Genomic DNA, 23,167 nt, shown 5'->3' with positions numbered 1-23,167 from the left:
ACCACGTCCCCTGGATAGGGAGACCTGGTGGCACTCAGAGGAAGGACAGCAGGTTACCAAGAAGAGACTTGATACCCTATGAGTATATACAGGGGGAGGTAATCCCCCTCAGGAACAGTCGTAGGGGAGGGGAATAAGGGGAAAATGGGAGGGAGGAATGGGAGGATACAAGGCATGGGATAACCATTGAGATGTATTATGCCTGAAACGTTTAGCACTAACTTCCCCTGATACCAGTGGTGAAATAGGACTTGTTGATTAAATAAACAACTAGAACTTATTTTTGAGTCACCAAATTTTATAGCCTTCATGCATCATTAATGGTTTAAACTCTTGGTTGAGGAGAACACTGAAAAGGAGAAACAGCCACCCAACGTCAAAGTAATCAAATTTTATTTTTCACTTCCAAATAAAAACTTAACAGCAGCATCTAAGTGCTATGCTAGAGCAGTCAACATGTTCTGCATTAGATGCTTTCAATTTCCTTCCATAAATTCTCCTCATAATATCGTAGCCAATTTAGCTTACCCAAATTTATTTAACATGACTTATTAGTTAAATTAGTAGAGATAATACCTTAAGATCCTTAATTCTCAGCTTCTTTGAAAACTGCGTGTCTTAACAGCTCTAAACAATGAATTCTCCATGCATCGGCAGGCTGCTTGCAAAACCTCCTCTGAATATCTGATCACCCATTAGAGTCTTGATATTTCTGATTAGTTACATCGGATATCGTTTAGTCTGGCTTGTGTATTGATTGCCTTTGTCTGTCTTAGATCGTGGTGGGTTGTGAAGCCACTTCCTGTGGTGACCTTCATTCTGTAATGCTGGAATACACGAAGGATGCGAGGTGAGCGACATTATTTTACATTTCTTCCAAACCTGAAAACATAAAGCAAAGGTGTCTCATTTTAAGGTAGCTGCTTGCAAAGAAGCAATGTTATGTATCGAAAGTGGAGGCTTTCAGGAGGTGGTGGCACACCTATGGCACGCCTGCAACCTCAGGACTGGAGACACTGAGGAGAGCCTGCAATACCTAGGGAGGCCTGTCAGCTCGTGTGTGTGTGTGTGTGTGTGTGTGTGTGTGTGTGTGTGTGTGTGTGTGTGTGTGTTGTGTGTGTGTGTGTGTTCACAGAAATTTCATTAGCATAAAATTTTACCTACGTTCTTCAAATTTTTCCTTCAAACCAAAGGAAAAAAAATCAGTTTTCCCACTGGGCAGCTACTAAAGAACGTTACACTTTAAAGTAAGATGTCAAGTTTGGTCTCTTGTAACTCTTCTGTTCCTTTTGCTCATTTGTATCCAACCTTCAGAAGCAGTTTAACAGGCAGATGGTCTTAATATTCTCCAACTGGAGTCCTGACCCCCACAGCACAGTGGCAGCCCGACGTGGGGGGTTTCCCCTGTTGGCAGCTGTCTCCTACCATCACTTTGAAACCGTAGTTACATTATGTTGAGTCCATTGGCTCTGCGTAGGTTCCTAGTGAGAACCTACTAGGATTCATTCTTACACATGCTATCATTTCATTCTGATGTTTCTGAATACATTCATGGAGTTTTAAAGAGTTAACACTCATGTAATGAGAAGTTATTTTATTCTTTTCTATTTTGTTTTAATTATGCTATGTGAGCTTCACACATATATACAAAGTATTTTTTATCACATTCACCCACTCACTCGCCCCCTTGCAACTTCTTACAGGACATACCCCCTACGTCCCTTTACTAATTCATTTTTTTCTTCTTTTTTGTTTTTTACAACCCACTCATTCCTAGAAGAGCTCTTCATATGTGTATGAGTATGCTTTTTTTTATTGTTTTTCGAGACAGGGTTTCCCTGTATAATGGCTCTGGCTGTCCTGGAACTCATTCTGTAGTCCAGGCTGGCCTCAAACTCGTGGAGATCCACCTCCCTTCGCCTCCCAAGTGCTGAGATTAAAGGTGTGTGCCACCACCACCTGGCCCTAAAATGTTTTTAATCAAAATAGAATTATATCACTTTCCCTCATCCCTTTCTTCTCTCTACCCTCCCACCATGTTACCCTCTCTACCCTCCCTCAGACCCCTCCAATGAGATATTTTCCAAGGGATAGTTTTTTATTTTTTATAGAATATAAAATATAATTAACATCATTTCTCCCCTTCTGTTTCCTCTTTTCCATTCCTCATTCCCACTCAAAGTTAGACATGTTACTATTACATATATGTATAAATGTATAGGCACATTGAATTATTATTATTATTACATACATGACATGTATAAGTGTGTAGACATAAATATATTGAGTTTCATTTAGTGGCATTATATCTATATAACTTCGGAGTTATATTCTAAATTATATTCAGTGATTCAATGGTCTATAATTATATGTAAGTTTTTAAAAAGGAAATTCTAAATAAATACATCTTTACAGAAGGGTAGCTGGAGGGATGGTTCAGCAGTTAAGAGCACTGGCTGCTCTTCCCAAGGACCCAGGTTCAGTTCCCAGAACTCAGGGGCTCACGACTGTCTGTATGTAACTCCAGTCTCCATCTGACTGTGTGCATGCTTCCCGCAGAGGCTAGACTGCACACACGTGGTGCCCATGCATGCGTGCAGGAAAGCAGTCATGCGTATAACATAGAAATAAGTCTTTCTTTAGAAAGGAAATTCACGTGAAATGGCTTAATGCTATCCCAAAGCATTGCCTGACATGTTGGCCACACACCTAATGCAGCCCCTTTGGATTGCTACAGGTCTGACTCCTGGCAGCTCGTGCAGACCCAGTGCCTGCCCTCCTCTTCCAACAGCATTGGCTGTTCCCCCTTCCAGTTTCACGAAGCCACCATTTACAACGCTGTCAACAGCTCAAGCTGGAAGAGGATCACCATCCAGCTGCCGGACCACGTCTCCTCAAGGTGGGTTAGCCTGGCGGGGCTGTCAGACAGCCTCTGTGGCCGTGGTCCACAGCTTTCTTAATGCTGCGACCTTCTGATATAGTTCCTCATGACCCTCAACGGCCATAACCGTAATCTCACTATTGTTACGAACTGTGGTTTAAGTATCTTTGCATTCTGACAGTCCAAGGCAACCCCTGTGAAATACTTTCGGACCTCAAAGGGGTCATGACCCACAGGTTGAGAACCACTGCTCTACAGTCATGTAGAAAGATGGGAATGAAGTTTTAGCTGCAGCCTGGGGACCCTTTCCTCTTCTTGCCCCAAGGGGAGAAAAAAACTGGAACATATTAGTAACTTACAGAGCTCAGATTTTCTTTTACCTATATATCATAAATGTACAACACTTACTCACATACCCTGAATGCTAGTTCCTACGGAGACTAAAGTTGGAGCCAGTTCTACCCTAGTGCTCTGCCCTACCAAAGGCTGTGTTTCTCATGCAGACATGCATGCTCCCGGGTTACCAGGTTACAGAAAGCTGAGGTTAAATAGAATAGTGTGTGATTTTCCCAGGAGCAGCATTCATTTAAGTGACAGATTTAGAAAATTATACACTTCTTTAATTTTACATATATGTGTATAGACATATACGTACATACATACATACATACACACACACACACACGGACATACAATTACTGTAGAATAGAATAGGAAATTCTCACAAAAATTGAACAGAAGAGCGAGGTGTGGTGGCACACGCCTTTAATCCCAGCACTCAGGAGGCAAAGGTAGGTGGATCTCTGTGAGTTCAAGGCCAGCCTGGTCTACAAAGTAAGTCCAGGACAGCCAAGGACACACAGAGAAACTCTGTCTAGAAAAACCTAAAGAAAAAAATTGAAGGAACAACACTTGAGATCGACCTCTGGCTTCCACATACATTGCATACAAACACACACACATGCATGTTCACCAGCATATGTGTGCGCATGCATACACATAGCAAGATAAGAAGAAAAACCTTAGAGAAGATACAGCTTTCAGGAAGGCATGTGGGGGCACACACCCCAATACTGGAAGATGAGTCAACTCTACATTTGGGGTGTTTTGGGTAGAAATGTGAGGTCTCTCCTCAGATCCCCACTCCCACAGGCAGAGGCCACATAGAGGAACGTCATCACCCATTGACGCTCTTTTTTTCTTCCCTGGTTCTCCCAGTGCCACACAGTTCCGCTGGATCCAGAAAGGAGAAGAAACGGAGAAGCAAAGCTGGGCCATCGACCACGTGTACATTGGCGAGGCTTGTCCCAAGCTGTGCAGCGGGCATGGCTACTGCACCACGGGGGCCGTCTGCATCTGTGATGAAAGCTTCCAAGGTCTGAAGCAGGGCTCTCTGGGCCCTTACCTCACATACAGGACAGCACACCAGGAAATGGGTGGACAACACAGCCCGTAGCCACTCAATTATTATCTCTGGAAAGAATTCTCAAAACGGTCTTGGGCTATGTTCCTGAAAGCCTTTTTAAAATTCTTTTTTTTAGTTGGCCTACAAAACACTGGCTCTCATTATGATATTTACATGTATGGCCTCCTTCCTCCCTCTTCTGCTTCCTGAAATCCATTTTTTAAAGTAGACTGAGAAGTTGGGAGCGTGTCTCAGTCAATAAAGGACTTGGCTCACCAGCTCAAGAACCTGAGTTCAATCCCCAGAACTCCCATAAAAAGCCAGGTTTGGTGCTATACATTTGTGACATAAGCACTGCAGAGACAGACGGAGGATCCTTGGGGCTGGCTCAGCCCCTGTTCTAGACTAATTGATGAGCCCCAGTCAGTTAGAAACTATCTCAAGCCTGATCTCCAACCATGTCAAACATTCCTGACCTTGACATCTGAGGTTGTCCCCTAGCCACTACATACACGCTTACATGTGCATGCACACCCATGCACCACATACATGCTTACATGTGCATGCACACCCATGCACCACATACATGCTTACATGTGCATGCACACCCATGCACCACATACACGCTTACATGTGCATACACACCCATGCACCACATACACACTGACATGTGCATATACACCCATATACCATATACACACTGACATGTGCATGCACACCCATGCACCTGCATGGACACATATACTCAAAGATGCCTCACATACATGCACGAAAAAGACTGAAATCAACTTGATAATTCCGTACATGATGATTTACATTTGTAAGTGAGCGACTCAGGACAAATCCACACCTGTCTTTCACCTTAGCTTCCTGTCCCAGGCACACCCAACACTCCATTCCCTCCTCCTCTTCAGTGTCTGACTCACCAACCTGCACGCAGCTTTCGTCCTCCCCACAGCTGTAGCTGATGAGCCGAGGGTTCTGCTTCCCTGGTCACTGTCACTCAGGGGGAAAACAAACTCCATCACATGACCAAATTGCTGTCTATTGCTTGGGCTTCTAGAGGCTGAATGTCTGGGACAGAGTGTCTGGTCAGCCTCTCCCATGAGAGGAAACTGCCTGCCAGGCCTGCTTTCCTTTCATCCAGACTTTCCAACAGGTGCCAACCTCCGCCATGACATACTTTTTTTTTTCTTTTTTTGGCTTTTCAAGACAGGGTTTCTCTGTGTAGCCCTGGATGTCCTGGACTCGCTTTGTAGACCAGGCTGGCCTCGAACTCACAGCAATCTGCCTGCCTCTGCCTCCTGAGTGCTGGGATTAAAGGCGTGCGGCCCCACGCCTGGCCCCGCCATCGCATACTTACCATTACATCCTCATAGCTTAATAATTGCCTACAGCAAAGCTGAAAAGTCTTCGAACTTCACACTGCCTTGATCTTATTGTGCATAGACTGTACCCATTCTGTAGAGTCGGCCCTGTAAGTTATGTGTGGTTGAGGTGACCATTCCCCCTTGATAAGTAAGGAAACGGAAACTCAGAGGTTAACTGATTTGTCATAAGTCACAGAGCTGGCAGAGGTGACCAGGTCCTGAACTTGTCTTCCCGATCAACTTCGCCAGTTCTCACAGCTGAGGGATTTATCTGAAGAAGATAAGAAGTATACAACTTCCCCCGCAAGAACACAGTGTTAAACATACATATTTAAAATCCATCCTGAGATCCATTTAGATCCTTTGGCTGGTGCTATTTCTTTGCCTCCAGATGAAATGGATGATAAGTGTAGACACTGCACATCTCTGATGTTGAAAATTACTTACCCTCCCTGACCCCGTTATCACTGCTGCCGAGACCAGCTGAGGCTACCTAAGTACTAGCTGAAGAATTTTAACTTTGGGCAAGTTAACGGATCAGATGTCTCATGAGACTAGCTGTCAGGGATTTTCCCTGTTCCCTGATCCAACATGAAGCAGGGCCTTTTGAGGTTGAACTATTGTGGGCATTTTGAAAACATGTACAGCCAGGCATGGTGGCACACGTCTTTAATCCCAGCACTCGGGAGGCAGAGGCAGGCGGATCGCTGTGAGTTCGAGGCCAGCCTGGTCTACAAAGTGAGTCTAGGACAGCCAAGGCTACACAGAGAAACCTTGTCTCAAACCCACCCACCCCCCCCCCAAAAAAAGGAAAAGAAAACGTGTACAGTTCCAATCCAGGAAAAATGTAAGCATGCACACATTCACTAGTTTAGTGTCTTATACACCAGTCTCACCTTCGTGGCTCCTGGGAGACATTCCCAGTTTATTTATTATTCATGTATTTATCCCAGCGTTGTTGCTGAATATTGAAAAGATACCAAGTGTAGTGCTAGGTGCTGGAATCCAACAAGGAGCTAGACACAGATTCTGCGCTCAGGACTCATCGGGTACAGAGCCGGATGGAGAAAAAGAGCAGAGCATATATCTAGCTGCTGCAAAGTCATGCTGGGGGAAGAAGGAATTAGATTGGCCTCCTATGCCAGGGAGAGAGCTCCCTGCTGAGACCCTTCACTGGTAAACACTCAGGCCTGGGCAAATGCTGTTTAAATGATAGATTAGCACAAGCAGTAAGTACCTTCATACGCACGTACTTTAGCATTGACTCTAAAGTAATGGGATTTTTCTCAACATAAGCCAATAATTACCCAACTACGAGAGGAGCGGATGCTTCTGTTAGTTGGTCTGTCTGGTACTTTGTGGTTCTCGCATAAGATCGGCTCAAACCTGCAATTGAATATTGTCCTTACTCTTAGAGGATGACATCTACTCCAGCTGAGCCCCATCTCTGTGGTTGTCTTTCTCCCCCCAGGCGACGACTGCTCTGTTTTCAGTCACGATCTTCCTAGTTACATTAAAGATAATTTTGAATCAGCCAGAGTCACTGAAGCCAACTGGGAGACGATCCAGGGCGGCGTCATCGGAAGTGGCTGTGGGCAGCTGGCACCCTATGCCCACGGAGACTCTCTCTACTTTAATGGCTGCCAGATAAGGCAAGCTGCCACCAAGCCACTGGATCTCACTCGAGCAAGGTAAGCAAACACTTAACCATATTCAAAGACTCAGAGTGGATCACAAGCCCAGATCTGATCATCGTGAACTCCATGCAGCAACCTGGATATCAAAGAACGATCCTGTGTTTTAACAACTCAGAACTATCTATCGTGTAAAATTGTCATAGGACGTCTTTGTTGTTTCTTCTGATTCATAGGAGCTACATAGATAACTTAACGTCCACCTCAGCAAAGTATGTAAATATAACATGGAAATTTGCATAAATGCAAAGATAAACCTATGTTTAGCATCTATAAGTTCAGTAAATAGAAATAAGGGATGATGAGATCTTTAATTATTCACTTGAATAAGAGCTGGATATTTATTAATGCAGAATACAGTGGGCAGAAGCTGTATATTATGTATAATATACCAGTGATAAAGGGGGAGACCCTAGCAGGATTAATTTTTTCCCCCGTTTTCCCTCCTCACCCATTCTGCCAGAGCCAGAGTATAGATAAAGAGTTCAAGGTTTAAAGGGTCCCCAGGCCCTGGACTAGAGAGCCTGCTGGAAGGTGGCAGGAGTTCAGGAATCACCTGGGTATCTGAGGGCCAGAGCTATAGTAATGAACGTGGTGGTTAGCCTGGAGCCTTCTCTTTGGAAGACATTAGTATTTTCTGAGGCCAAAACAGAGTTTTGTGGGTCTCAGTGTGATAAACGGTAAAAATATGATAAAGTGATTGCCATGCGGGGACCATGAAAACACTAAAACTGCATCTATCCCTTTCTCATTCTTCTACCAAAAAGATATAATTAATCTAGAGACAGACTTCTTCAACCTCCGTGTACAGATGCAACTAGCCAGTGAACAGTTGCACACCATGGTATATAAATCACACATACTCTTTCTTTATTCTAAATATGAACACTCTGTTAGTCACAGGGATATGTGACTGTTTAAAATCCATGTCTTCATGGGTGAAGAGCCGGCTCCTTGGGTCAGTAGCCTGCCATGCAAGCATGAAAAGTTGTTTACATACCCAGAACCCACATAAAAAGCCAGGTATGGGGGTACAACTGTAATCCCAGCCATAGAGAGATAGAGACAAAAAGGATGCCTTGCTAGACAGCCAGTCTAAGTGAATCAGTAAGTCCTGAGTTCAGTGAGAGTATATTGGAAAAGCTCCTGAAGACAGCCGACATTGACGTCTGGCCTCCACACACATATATGCACATGCACTTCCCCCATACAGATGCATTCAAACACACACACACACACCACGCATGCACATACACACAGGCACACACAGAGAGCTGTGTCTGTGAAGGATAAGAATGTCTATGAAACGTGACAAGGCATCCAACGGAAGAACGTGTGTGAGCCTGAGCCTGCATGCTCTGCCTCCACCCATCTCCAGAAAACCTTCCCTAAAATCAACATGATAATTTGCCCTTGTCCAGGTGCCGTTCAGCTTGGAGCTATTTGTAAAAAGTATACAGTGCACACATCGTGATTGTGTGCCATGTCCTCAGTTACTTGGCCTATGTTACTGTTTAGGGAGCAAAAGCTATCTGGGAGGGAGTATTCTAAATGGTTTGCCAGCATCATGAAAAAAAGGGACACATCTTTGAAAGTCGGAGAGATGCTTATTCATACCTGGTTTTACTATATAGGCACCCCTTAGTAAACAGGGGCGGGGAGCTGGTTCCAGGGTCCCCCATGGATGCTCAAGTCCCTCCTGCTGTAGTACTTGCACTCAGCCGCCTATGTCCTGGGTGCTTTAGATGCTCTCGATATGACTTGCAAGGACCAGCTGGACGGATAGGTGATGCTCTCTCCATGGCTTGCAGAGACCAGCTGGGTGGATAGGTGATGCTCTGTCTCATTTGAGGAACAACAAAGTCGGTAAACACGGTGCTCATTCAGTAACAGGGTTTCTCTCAGAGTATCCTCAGATGTGGAACCTGCAGAAGACCCATCTCACTATGAACTCAGGAATTACGGACTTTAGGGAACGTCCTCCTCTTTTAATGTCTCCCAGCTTTTATCTAAAGTTGATTTCCCTGTTTGTTTATTTTCAGCAAAATTATGTTTGTCTTGCAAATTGGAAGCACGTCCCAGACAGAAAGTTGCAACAGTGACCTCAGTGGCCCCCACGCCGTGGACAAGGCGGTGCTGCTGCAGTACAGCGTCAACAACGGCATCACCTGGCACGTCATCGCTCAGCACCAGCCGAAGGACTTCACACAAGCTCAGAGGGTGTCTTACAACGTCCCACTGTGAGTGGCCTGAAGGGAAATGCGTATTCTCCTGCCCTGAGTGTGACATGGAACCTGGGTGGTTGTGGCTCAAGGCTGTGAACCTGGGCAGTGCCAGAGCCGAGACAGCCCTGATTGCCAGCGCTGCACTGCTGGTTTCCTGTAGGTCCAGAGGCGCATAAGTAATCAAGGCAGAAGAAGGGCAGGAGGGAGGGAGTGGGGAACTAGACACAAGGAGGTTGTGCTTATTTCTCTTTCTTTAGAAACCAGCAGCCTTGAGTTTCTGCTGGGAGCAGTCCTTTGGGAGTCTGGAGAAGAGGCAGCTGTGTCACCTTTGCTCAGCCTAGTTTTCCCAGCTTCTAGCACAGGGCCTCTCTCAGAAAGTATTTCATGTCTGTTGATAAAGCTGTCACTTCCTCCCAGGAAAGGAAGAAAGATAGACACTATTACTAGCCTTTTAAGTTGTCAATTTCATACTGCTTAGAAGGGTACGAGGCACTGAGCAAATCCGGATTCCATGTGCAACGTTTTCTTGACTCGGGTTAGCCTGTCCAAGCATCTGAAATCTGAAGATCATCTGCTAGAAGAAAGACCTGTGTCCTAGACATTCAACCTCTGTGTCCTTCTGTTTGTAACCCAGGGAAGCACGCATGAAAGGAGTCTTACTGCGCTGGTGGCAACCACGCCACAATGGGACAGGTCATGACCAATGGGCCCTGGACCATGTGGAGGTCGTCCTGTGAGTATCTGCCGCTTAGCGTCCCTGTGTCCATTGCAGGAAGGTTTGAAGCTCCTTTGACCACTCAGTAAGAAGTAGACCTGACGAGAAGGTCCCCGCAGGGCCGCTGTGGCCGACGCTCTCCAGCTACCTCAGGCTATATAGTTCAAGTCAACAGTGAAGTGTAACGAAGGCCTGAATGTAGTTTAGTGGGCTTCCGGAAGCTTTGATAAGTAAAAATGCCCCCGTAAGGATCAGCAGGATTGATCAAATTCAACAAAACAGAAGTCTCTGGGTAAATGGGGAATGATGTCTTATGCTTGATCTGAGTTGCCTTACAAAATAGAATCTCGTCCTAAAAGAATGACCTGCACTGACCTATGTGCAGAATGTTCCCAGTAGATGAGCCCCTGGTTAAGGCCTCTCTCAGCCCCAGAGGCACTCCACATTTGGCTGTAACTAGAGCAGGGTGTCCACCCCACCCCACCCCCACCCCGCCCTGCCCCCTTTCGTTTGTCCCAAGTAAAATAGCTGTCACCACTCTCCTCTGGCTGGGTTGGCTGTTCCCTTGCAAAGAGATGACTTGCTTTTTCTCTAACAATCTAGTTCCTGTAAAACTGGAATGCTTATGTCTCGGCGGGTTCGAACTGGTGGCTCCAAGTTGTTGTCAAGGAGAGGCGAATCTTCTCGGTAGATAGGTTCAACTGTTCATTCTTGTTTCCCAGACCCAAAGTGAAATCAGTCGTGTGGCTGATTTCAGTCATTTTGAAAGCAAATTTCCGTCATTAACTGGTGGGGAAACTACCAGATTTGTTTTCTCTCTATCATGGCCATGGGCTGAATTCTGCAGTCTTGAGCTAGCCCTTGTCCTAGCTGTCACTGAGGCACCTGCTTGCATGGCATCCATATCAACCCCGATTCCAAGAGCAACCCGGTCCCCACACAAGCCCCCACTGTGCGCTCTGCTGCTTTTGGACCACTTGCTGGGCTCTGCCTCCACAAGACAAAAATCTAAGTTTAAAGGAACAGTCAGACCCATGAATCTGAACATGAGGCTGGTGTTTTACTTAGCTCTTGGTTCCTTCCAACTACGTTATTCCAAAAGAGTAGAATAACTTGGGCTTTTAAAGACTGCAAACAGACAAGTATACATACGTATACAGTGAGGACAAAGAGGAACGTCCAATTTGAAGAAAATCCAACCCCAGAGCCAGAGTGCCCTGACCCCGCCCCTTGAGAGACCCATCCGATTGAAGCTCAGAGTTCCTGAGGAAGTTCCTTCCTCTGAAGGGCTTGCCTCATCTGCACTAGGAGCTGAGCATCGGTTCTAAGAGCACCTTGGGTGCTTCTTGTGAACTGACTCAGGATGAGCAATCACAAGCCCTCCGCCAGGACAACTTGCATAAATAAGGCATTGCCACACCTCTGGAAACCTCAAAACTTGCCCATTCTCAACAGAAGGCAGAATGCTAATTCTGTCCCTGATGGAGGCAAGAATTCTTAGCATCTCATGCATTTGAATAGATACTTTTCACTCACACCCAGACAAGCTGCTGCTGTCATCTGGAATATTCTGTTGGTGTGATGTAAGCCCTTCACAACTGGGAAACAGAGCTCAGTTCCCTGTAGACCTGCTGCCTCAGAGGCACTCAGAGTTCCATCAGGGAGCCCTCCTGCCTGACCCCAAGGATCCCCTGGAATACCTGGTGTTGGTATTAATTTTTGTAAGCAACTACCAGCATCATGATATTGTCATAAGACTCAAAATTTATTACATCCTGGAACTATACTAAGACTTCATTTTTTTTACTCAATCCCCAGAGTTTTAAGACTTTAAAGAATTTGTCACCTCAGTTCTGAGCCTGCATCATAATCTCAGAGCTCTAGGACGCTGAGCCCTTTCTCACAGGGAGCACACCAGCACTCATGTGGGCGTGGCATAGCCTGTCTGACTCCAAGACATCTTTCAGTGAATCAGTCTGAAATTATCTTTACATCTACACTGTATATCTTAAGTGCACAAAGTTTTATAAACAACTGATATCTCTTTAGTGATATCTCAAAGTTTGCTAAAATTATAGAAGTATTTTATTTCCCTTGTTTTAGAAAAAGTATACACTTCACAGAGCTCAACTCAATAAATGAATTTTTAATATATATGGCCCCAAATAATTCCATTTAAGAACTATGTATTTGCTATTTTGCTATAATATATGTGTTACCATAACATTTAAAAATATTTCCTTTTTGTAAGAATTGCAAAAGCTTTAAGGCAGTCATTATTATGTACTTGGTATCTTTGTAATATAGTTTATTCATTTGATAAGTATATGATAGAAAGTTCCAGATAACTCAGGAAAATAAACTATAAAAACCCTGTCATCCTTCAGTTCTGCAAGATGCACAGAATCTGGCTGGGGCCCATGTTAGTTCATAAACACTACAAATTTTGCTGTGGAAAATATATATGTTTCAGAAGTAGAATAGAATGTGACCTTAAAGGCCCCACTATTTTCTTACTTAGCTACACATCCCTGTCGGAACCTTTAGCTGTCTGAACTAATGATGCTTGCCTCTCCACCACAGAGGAGGAAGAGAACCCTGAGCACACACATGGGGCACACAAATCCCACCTCCTTTAACACGCAGACAGCACGATTAGTGTGTTTTTGCAACATACATTTCAGTTAACTAACTTTTAGATGATTTTGTCTCTTTCAAGTGACAGTTGCTTTAATCTAGCGTTAATATCACAGTTCCACTTTTGTGTATATGCACCAAGGGCAACTGCTAAAAACTTCTAGACAGAAAGGCTGTGGTTATGCATAGTATCTTACACTGAGCAATGTCCACACTGCCCATATTAACCAAGGACATAGGAGTCTCATGAGAACAAATGCAGTACCTTTGGAGAATGTTCCAAGGTACAGGAGTCTTCCTAAATGGACATGACACATAATATGCTCTTAATGGCTTAAGTTTAAAAGACCCTACGTGGAAATATTTCAGCAGTATAAACAAAGAATGACCAGCCCCAAATTATAAAGACAGAACCGCCCCCTTTAGCATTTGACAAGCAAAGTCTGTGCGCTTCTTTGAGAGTGTAGCACCCCCACACAGAAGCCTGTGAGGTGGGGAGCCCCTGCTAACCCCTCTGCACTGAACTGGCAGGTCACTTTTTTTTTTCCAGCCTCACTAGTTTACAACAAGACCTCATTCCATAAAGTCTGAATGATAATAGCGTAACACAATCTTTGCCGGTCAGGTGAAACCGGAGTCCTCTGAGCTCACTTGCCAGCCTAGGCTATTTGTTTTTCAGTAACTGTTTATGAAGACACTTGGGCAGATCCCTCACAAGATCCATGCTGGGAGGGTGCTTCTTAGGGTAAAAGAGAATTTGCTGCCCCAACCCCCTTTTTGTTGGGCACTCACACCTCTAGCCTAAGAATCTCCCTCGCCCAACTCTGCATTCCATCCACACATCACATTTCCTGTGTGCGTGTCTCAGTCACAGCCTGTCATGTGTATAATCAATCGGGCCGATTTCTGCATGTGTACCTCGAAAGCAAATCACTCAGTAAAAAAGTTAGCCTTTGTGAACTGATTTAATAAGAAGCAAATTGTTGCCACGTCTATTGAAGATTGAAAGCTTAATATGTTGCTAACTTTGGCTTTAGCACATTTATCAGATTTTAATATAAGTTCCATCACGACCATTCCTTGTTGCTATTCATCATCAAGATACTGTCACATTTTTGGCACAAATGATTTATGGAGATGAACATATTATATCTGTTGCAAAGATGTTTTCCTTTATTACATTTGACTTTTACTGACGTAGAATACTTGTCCATTTTTAAACCCCATTCCTTAATTTCATCGGGTATTAATAGTACCTAAAATACAAGTAATTAAAAGCTCAGACAAAATGTACAGAAGATATTAAATTAATAAAATTTATAATTTATATGTAACATTTATGCCAAATGTAGTGTTATAGCTACATGTACCTTGACATCGGTTATGAGCAAATATTGCATGTTGCATTACATTAAAACATTAAGTATATCTCTATATTGGGTATAGAAGGATAAGAAATAACATGTTGAATTTTTATTTTCAAAAGAGATGAAAAGTCCTATATTGCGCCTAAACCCGGTCAGACTTTTATGACTAATCACAGTGCTGCATGCGTTGAGAGGCATTTTTTAACTTGTGTTATATTTCATTATTTGCTGTCATTGGTTTTCTACTAGAGTAAGGTAAGTCATCCCCACTCATCGGGAGAACTGTTTTCTGTTCACTTTTCCAGTTTTACCAAAGGTAGCTGAGAACTTTTAGGAAAGCCGTTCTAGATGAGCCTGGGATACATTGACAGAATATTCAACATCTGGTAAAGTTAGCCAAACAGAGAGAAGTCTGGAATATTGGATACAGCATCATAGACTGGGGTGTGCTAATTGGCATTCCCTCATCGGGCACGAGTGCCTATTTCTGTATTAGACACCCTTGATTCACTCACAGCTAATAAACTTCTTATGAGGACGCGGAATTAGAAATGTCTGCGAAAGAACTCAGGACTAGCCAATGTCTTTCAATAGGTCCGTTGGGCGGGGGAATGCATGAAGATTAAATTTGTTTTCCTACTAATAAATGGTCTACTATTGTAGCTCTGGTAAAAAGTTCAAAAGAATTACAAATTCCTCAAAGACCTCACAATACCAAGATTTTCTGTGTAGAATCAGGGGTGCATTTTTAATACTATATGCCATCTAAGGTTTCAGACCCCTGCAACAGTGGGAATTTCAGCCAGAATTTACAAGAATCTGCTGGTCACTCGCCCTGAAGAATTATTAAAAGGACCTGGTTATGCTTCCAGTCAAAGTAGATTTGCATTTCCAGTGCTAGAATGTGTGTCTCAGGATGAGCATCACTACTTATATTGAACGTATAATAAAAGACACTTCCTCCAGCACTCAGGAAGCAGAGGCAGGTGGATCACTGTGAGTTAGAGGCCAGCCTGGTCTACAAAGCAAGTCCAGGACAGCCAAGGCTACCCAGAGAAACCCTGTCTCAAAAAAGCGAAAAACCAAAACCAGATATCAATTCCTCCTGTAGTTGCAATGAAAAATGAATCTCAAGAACTCACTTGTGGGCTGGAGAGATGGCTCAGTGGTTAAGAGCACTGGCTGCTCTTCCAGAGGACCCAGGTTCAAATCCCAACACCCACTTGGCAGCTCATGATTGTCTGTAACTCCAGTTCCAGGAGATCTGACACTCTCACACAAACACAGATACAGGCAAAACACCAATACATATAACATAAAAATAAAGTCATTAAAAAAATAACTCAGTTGCACCTTCTATGCATTATCTGTGGCATACATCTGCATGCATCAAAAGCAGAAAATATGCTCCCCCAAAAATAGACCAATACAAGATTTATAAAGGTCTTTAAAACTCCTATGATTAAAACTGCTCTAATACAGAGCCTTGTAAGTTGAACACTTTAGAAGACAGAGTAGCGCTACTTCGTACTCACATGGGATATTAAACGGGCCTAGAGCCAGATATCTTTCTGCTGTCATCACTCCCCGTGGTACTTGAACAGGCGTATGAACTGTAGAGACCCACCCCATCAGCCTTCAGTGCAAGTGACTAGTTAGCTACGAGCATGCTTTCTAAGTGTGGCTGCTTAAGTACAACCACATAACCACATAAACACGTAGTGTTTCATGTGCATATGAAGGTTCATAGGATCCACAGATACGTAACACGAACCGACTCAAGTCAGCATATCCACAGCCTGCTAATGTTTTTCTTACACATAAAGATAGAAATGTTAAGGCATTGCTATAATAAAATAACACCAGATAGAATTTGCTTTGAGATTATTAACAACTTCAGTTCAAATTAAGTATGCCTATCCTCACGTGTACAGGGTCACTGTCACTTCAGTCTAAGTTGCAATGAGATAACTAAGTATCGCGCTTGTTTGGGGTTTTTTTTTTTTTAATGTAAAAATATTTAACCGTTTTAAATTTTCTTTGAATACTTTGTCTTTGAACATGTTTTGATAGAATAATTTTACTGCTTTAACTCTGCAATTATTCCTTATAGTTAAAGACTAATGATTTACAGCAGGAACCCAATCAGTAAGTCAACAAAGGTTCAATAGCATGCCTTGACCACCCACAGGGTCAAGCAGGCGGTGCAGTGCTGTGGCTGGGGGCGGAGAGTGCTGGGTGACAGGAAGCTTACCTGTGGGGAGCCAGGATAGAAGCTAAGCTTTCACCGGGCAGGAAATGAGTGCTTTGAGAGCTCAAAACAGAAGGGAAAAAGAAATCAGTGCTGAGGGGTTGCTGTGAGCACAAAAGCAAAGGTGATACTGGAACAAGTAGAAATTGAGGACATGGTACTAGAGCATGGCCAATGATGCTGGTAAAGGTCTGCACAGGCGTGGACCAGAAGGACCTGAAAACAACAGGATTAATCAGGAGGAGGTCATGCGGTCACTAGCTTAGATGTTGCTATGGATAGTTTTCTAATAACACGAAGCCAACCTGTGAAGAAAAGTCTCCTGAGAGTGGGTGTAAATCAATTGTATGTGTGTGCATGAGGCCTGGCACACATGCATACAACCTTAGAATTATCTTAGGTGTAAACTGTACGTTTCATGATTGTCTGTAACTCCAGTTCCAGGGGATCTGACACTCTCACACAAACACAGATACAGGCAAAACACCTTTCAAAGTTTCTTTTCGGTGGAGAATAGAGATACGGAAGTTGGTTTAGGGAGCATCATGATAGTGCAGAGCACTCAAGGTGACCTCATACGCTGGCAGGAAGAAGACATCAAGAGCCAGTCCCAAGATGCAGCAAATAAAAACAACAATAGTTTCTCTAATACTCGAGCAGTTCAGTGCACTAGGTCACTGTCCACTTTCAAGACTCGTCTTTATGTCAGCAGCAGTTACTGCTCACAGCAGCTAATAAGTATGGGGTGCACGTCCTTCATCTGTCCCCGCTGACATCAAAACTGATCAACGCAGCATAAGATGCATAGCACCATCACACACAAGCAGAGGGTTGGTGTGGAGGCTCCAGGAAATCAAAATCTAACATTTTTTCCTCTTTTCCCCCAAAATGGCTTTAGTGAATATTCATTTTGGCTTTGCAGTTCCTAGTATCTCGATAACATAGAAACGCTAAGTGGAAAGGTATCAGCATTTATCGGGGTCCCAGGACAGATGTAGCTGCTTCGGAGCTGTGTGTGTGTATTCTTCGAGATTCTTATGGCAAACCTATTAGACGTCACTATGTAACGTTCTCTCAAAGTTTTCCACATTTTTATAGCTAAATATAGTGCCTAGACTATATTGTTGAAAAGCATCTCATTTTATGACTTGCTAGATGCTGATTGCTGATAAAAATTATCCTTTCCCTTTATCCTAACTCAAGTTTATTTCATGTTGACCCGGATGGTAGCAATCACATCTCTGACATCATCTCTCTCTGCGTGTTTTTGAAACCACATAGTCCAGAGACTTAAATCATTTGGAACATACTGATAGATCTGTACTCAAAGCACATACTGATGTCACATATAAATACATTGCCTTCATGTCAGTTTATGAAAATACAATTCTTACCTCAGTGATGTTATAGATCATGAAACTTTAAAAAAAAATATGTGAGAGTTGAGGGGGGGGGCTTTCTCTCTCTAATCTAACTCTCTGGAGGCTGAGGGGGAGAATGATAAATTTGAGGCCAACCTTGGCAGCAGAGCAAAATCCTGTCTCAAGTTTTAAAAGATCTATTTTTCATGCCAAACATTAGTAGTTGTCACTGAGACTGTTGTTTAACTTTTAAGAGTCCCCGATACCCACTTTCAATATATGTATCAGCTTCACATGCACTACATGTAGGAATATATTTAACACATATGTCATTATATGTTCAGTTATACTTCCTTAGTGTTTTTAGGGTCTCCTAAAAAAAGCATGGTGCCTCTTCCACCAATGCGTGATTATCAAATACAGCCCACCTGCTTACTGAGACAGGCAATGGAAGCCAATGCACTCACTGTGAGCCCTGAGAGTGAACAGCCCAGGCAGGTCTAGCTTATTCTCTTGACAAATCTCCTGTTTTTACTTCTGCTCTTTAAGCCTAGAATGCAAATGTTAACTAAAGCAACCAAGCCACTTTTGCTACTTGCTAAAGACGTATGTAAAATAAGGTGATGAGCACAGTTCGCACACCCCTGGAATGGAGCTGATAGGGAGATGTTTTCGGGCTCTGAAAAGGAAAGGGACTTCCAGGGCCAAAGGTGGTGAGGCAGGTGGCAGTCTTTAACTATTCTGTCCCTAGGTGGTAAAGTCAGCCTGACTTCTGAACTCTGAAATTTTTCAAATACATAGTGGGCTACCTTGGGACCTTAGAATAGATCATACATCCAATGATAAGACTTACATGCTCTTTCTCCTGTCCCTCCCCGCCTGTACCCTTTCTTGTGATTTTTTTTTAACAGCACTCGCAAACAAAATTACATGATGAATTTTTCACGGCAACATGGGCTCAGGCACTTCTACAGCAGAAGACGAAGGTCGCTCAGGCGACACCCATGAAGAACCCCAGTGTATTTTCCATCCAGCATTTGATGTGTTGCTTCCTAGTTTCTGAAACACCTCTCACTGTATCCAGCGTCAGGAAACATATATGAAGGACTTGGCCAACAGGAACCCCTTCAAGACCGAGTGTCCACCACTTTCCCACACTGTGAAAACTAACAATTGAGTGGCTTCTCAACCGTCTTCATGTCCGTGCGTCCGTGGAAATTGTGATCTGTTGTAATATCAGTTACAGTGGCAGTATTGAGAATAAGAAATAGTTTAACAGGAAAAAAAATTTAAGCACAAAAATTTTAAAGATTTTATGTTTTTAACGGCATTTTAGCACAGTATTTAACACTCTTGGTCACCAAGCTATTTAAATAGACTGTATTTCAGCTTTGTATCTTGTTTTATATGATTAGGTTATCATTGTTTGTCCTTTATGTAGCCTCCTCTACAGTGTAACACATTGAAACTGTATCTCCTTGCTATGTTGCAATATTTTGCTGCTGGACTCAGATCTACTTGTATTATGCAGAAAGTTAATTCAAATACCTATTCAAGAGGATAGCTGTAAAGATACTGTTATCTCCCTTAATATGCTCTTTAACATATATGTTAATTTAGCATCATTTTGTGGGTAGGAAAAATGTTTGACCTTCAAATATTTTCTACTTAAGAACTGTGGCTGAGCACCCTATCTCCCTCCCATTACCTCGTCTAAAACAATTTTTTAAAAGTGTTCCATGGCTGTTTTACTAACAGTAACTGCCATTTTGTGTCTGTGGTAACAAAGTGATTTGTAAACTGGTGGGTGTTTTTCTCATTGTGTTTTCTTCATGGGTTGTGTTCCCTGTGGGTCATATTCATACCTTCTGATGAAGCTGAGCCAACACCAGCGAAGCTTAATAGTCCTGCATCCTCTGACTATTAGTGGAGCAGAAGGTTGTGCTCTATGGTGAACCATGCTAAAAGCCCATGCTTAAATAAAAATTATGTCCAAAATCCAGCTGCAGCTCATTTGTGTCCATTCCATTTTTACTTTGAGTGTAAGCAAGTTGTTTTGTTCCATCATTGGTAAGCGCAGTGAGGCCACGATTTCAACTGAACGTGTGTCTGGTGCGTGAGTATGTGTATGTGTGAGACCAGATGTCACCAGTCAAGTGTCTGCCTCAAAATCTCTCCATCTTATACTTTGAGACTCTCATTGAACTTGGAGCTGGCCATTTTGGTTAGACTAACCGGCCAGTGAGCTCCAGGGATCTGCCTGCCTCCGCCCCCTACCCCGTCATTGAGGCTACAGGCAGCCCAGTGTGCTGGACTAATGTACAGGCACTGGGGCTGTGAACTCGGCGTCTCGCGCACTTGTAGCATCTCCTTACCCACTGGTCTCCATCACAGGCTTCTCACTTCCCTTCTCCACTGGAAATCATTGGCCCGTTCTGAGTTCTCCTCCTGCTAATTCCAATTAGGTGGTGGTTTTAGGTCACAAATAGGAAATAGGAAGTCTGAACTTTTATGTGTTAAGAGCTACATAAATGGAGAAATATACTCTTCTCGCATGTAGGAATTCTCACTAAAATGTCAACTCCTCCTAAATTTAACTCAATATTCAACACATTCTTGGCCAAAACCCCATGGGCATTTCTATAAACATTATCAGGCAAGCTGATACTAAGATCTATAGAGAACTACAAAAGAAAATGAAGAGCCAAACTACTTTGAAAGAAGAGAACATTGAAACACTTCTTTAAAAAGAAAAAAAAACGTACTGGAAAGCGAGTAATCAAGACAAATGGAGCGATAAAACAGAACAGGATCTGGAAGAAAGACGGCCTAGAGAGAGTGAGCACTTGCTCTCTGATCACGGGGACAGAGGCCTGATGTGTTTTTAAAGATCTTAGAATGGCTGTGTGTACCCGGAACTGCCAAGGAACGAGAGATGGAGACAAGTAAGCACTCCCAAGAGCTTGTTGTCCACTCTAGCCAAAAACCAGGACGTGCCACAGTCTGGTGAGAGAGCTTGTTTCAGAGCAGTAACATAGAGAATAATAAAGTAAGGCGCCCACCCCTGCTCTGGCATTCTCATGCGTCACACACAGGCTAGCGGAGATTCCAAGACAGGTGCAGACCTAGATGGGCACGCACACACACACACACACACACACACACACACACACACACACACACACACACATATATATATATATATATATATATATATATATATATATATATATATACACATATGCACTCAGAAATACAAAGGCAATTGAATGACCATTCCAGTGGATGGAGTTAGCATACCTGGATCGCCAGGTGGAATATGAAATTCCATCAATAACTTATGCCATATACAATGGACGAAACTTCAAATGAATCGTAGCCCTAAATTTCAAATCTAAAATTGTAAAATTTCTAGAAGAAAGCAAAGCAGAACGATTCTGAATTGTTCAGTCTTGTTTTAGCCAGGATACCAAAAAGTACATCAAATTTGTTACATAAAAAGATAAAAAGCATTATCAAAAAATTTTTTGTCTTGGTTTTTCAAGCCTTGGCTGTCCTAGGCTCACTTTGTAGACCAAGCTGGCCTAGAACTCACAGCGATTGGCCTGCCTCTGCCTCCTGAGTGTTGGGATTAAAGGCGTGTGCCACGACACCCAGAACTTTTCTGCTTCTTAAAGTGTTGGGAAAAAATGAGAGGAAGTATCAACAAACATATTTTGTAAAGGAATTTTTTATCCATAAGGTATCAAGTATTCATAACATTCATAAAATTTAAGAACATAGACCAATAAGCAAAATTAGGCAAAAGATTTTGATACTTTAATAAAGAAGATGTAAGAAAGGAAATTTAATGAGAATACATTCAATATTGTCAATAAAGTAAAAACTACAATGTGATACCACTGCACATTAATGAGAGTTGATAAAATTAAAAAATATTTCTATTCTAAATATATGTTCAAATATATCCAAAGTTATAAAAAGACCGGAACTCCTTTACGCTAATGTGTGGAGAATGCAAAATCACACAGGTCACCTGGGAAAGCAGTTTGTCAGTGACCTAAAAGCTAAGTGTACACCTTGCGTAGGACTTGCCCAGTCCACTCATTCAAATGAAAATTTTAAATTAAGTCCCTGGTTTAAATGTAGACTGTTACAGCAAACCCCAAGAGAAAACACACTAAGAGGGATTTGGGAAAAAAATAAGATACTACACAGGGCACATTAGCACAAGGAAACAGCCACAGCATGCTAATGGCTTGGATCTGAAGTGTTCCCCACAAGCTCATGTTTTGGTCACTTTTGCTCCCCACTCGTGGCACTGTTTGAAGGTATTCTGCCAACTTTGAGGGGTAGGACCTAGCTGAAAGAAATGGGCCGCGGCAGGGAAGGATCTGGGGAGCCTATTATCTCTGGCCACTGTCTGTCACTCTCTGCTCCCTGGCCCACCACATCACCATGACAGATTGAGCCCTCAGAAACCATGAGCTGAAAGAAATCCTTCCAGCCCGGGCGGTGGTTGCCAAGCCTTTAATCCCAGCACTCAAGAAGCAGAGGCAGGCAGGTTGCTGTGAGTTCGAGGCCAGCCTGGTCTACAAAGTGAGTCTAGGACAGTTAAGGCTACACAGAGAAACCCTGTCAATATATTAGTAGCACGGAAACAACACGTAGACCTATGAAACAGAGGAGCCAGAAATAAATGCACAGTGCTGCACCCATGTGTTTGTTCTAGCTTGCCTCTCTGCTCCTGTGCAAAAACAGCCCAAAACCAACTTGTGGCAGAAAGGGTTTGACTTACAGGTTATATGATCTGTCGTGGTGGAAAGCCAAGGCAAGGAGTCCAGGCAGTAACCTGGAGGCGGGAACTGAAGCCAAGGCCCTAGGGAATGCTGCTTACTGGCTTGCTTCTCCTGGCTTACTCCACTTTTCTTATGCAGCCCTGGTCCAGCCTGCCCAGGAATGGCACATCCACAATGATCTGGGCCCTCCTACATAAGAAAACGTCCCCACAGACACCCCCACATTCCAATCTGATAGAGGCTATTCCTCAATTGAACTGTGTTCTTCCTAGATGACCCTAGCCTCTGACAAGTTGACAAAAATAAACCAGCACAACTGACTCCTGGTCAACTTGACACACACACATCGCTAATAAACCACAACTGCGTGTAACACTTATATCACAATGTAAAATGTAGTTCAACTTCAAAAACCCAAGTCTTTATAACAATTCAATGCTTTAAAAATTCAAGTTTCCTTTC

The 23,167-nt window shown here is 43.2% G+C and overlaps 1 protein-coding gene across 2 annotated transcripts in view; it reads left to right on the top strand.

Annotated features, from left to right (window-relative positions):
- Positions 1–19,908, top strand: part of RELN (reelin) — a 443,910-nt gene extending 424,002 nt beyond the window's left edge. The window contains exons 58-65 of one of the 2 annotated variants that reach the window (XM_084787305.1): positions 777–850; positions 2,738–2,899; positions 4,100–4,257; positions 7,128–7,347; positions 9,393–9,590; positions 10,210–10,308; positions 10,894–10,977; positions 18,818–19,908. In XM_084787305.1, coding sequence (XP_084643431.1) covers positions 777–850; positions 2,738–2,899; positions 4,100–4,257; positions 7,128–7,347; positions 9,393–9,590; positions 10,210–10,308; positions 10,894–10,977; positions 18,818–18,914 — 1,092 coding nt within the window. In that variant the 3' untranslated portion in view covers positions 18,915–19,908. The remainder of the gene's footprint in view (positions 1–776; positions 851–2,737; positions 2,900–4,099; positions 4,258–7,127; positions 7,348–9,392; positions 9,591–10,209; positions 10,309–10,893; positions 10,978–18,817) is intronic. The other variant, XM_084787306.1, reaches the window with a different exon arrangement.
- Positions 19,909–23,167: the final 3,259 nt, after the last annotated feature.

The sequence above is a fragment of the Acomys minous genome, assembly GCF_964271855.1.
Source record: "Acomys minous genome assembly, chromosome: 6".
NCBI lineage: Eukaryota > Metazoa > Chordata > Mammalia > Rodentia > Muridae > Acomys > Acomys minous.
This window is presented reverse-complemented; position numbering and strand designations above follow the sequence as displayed.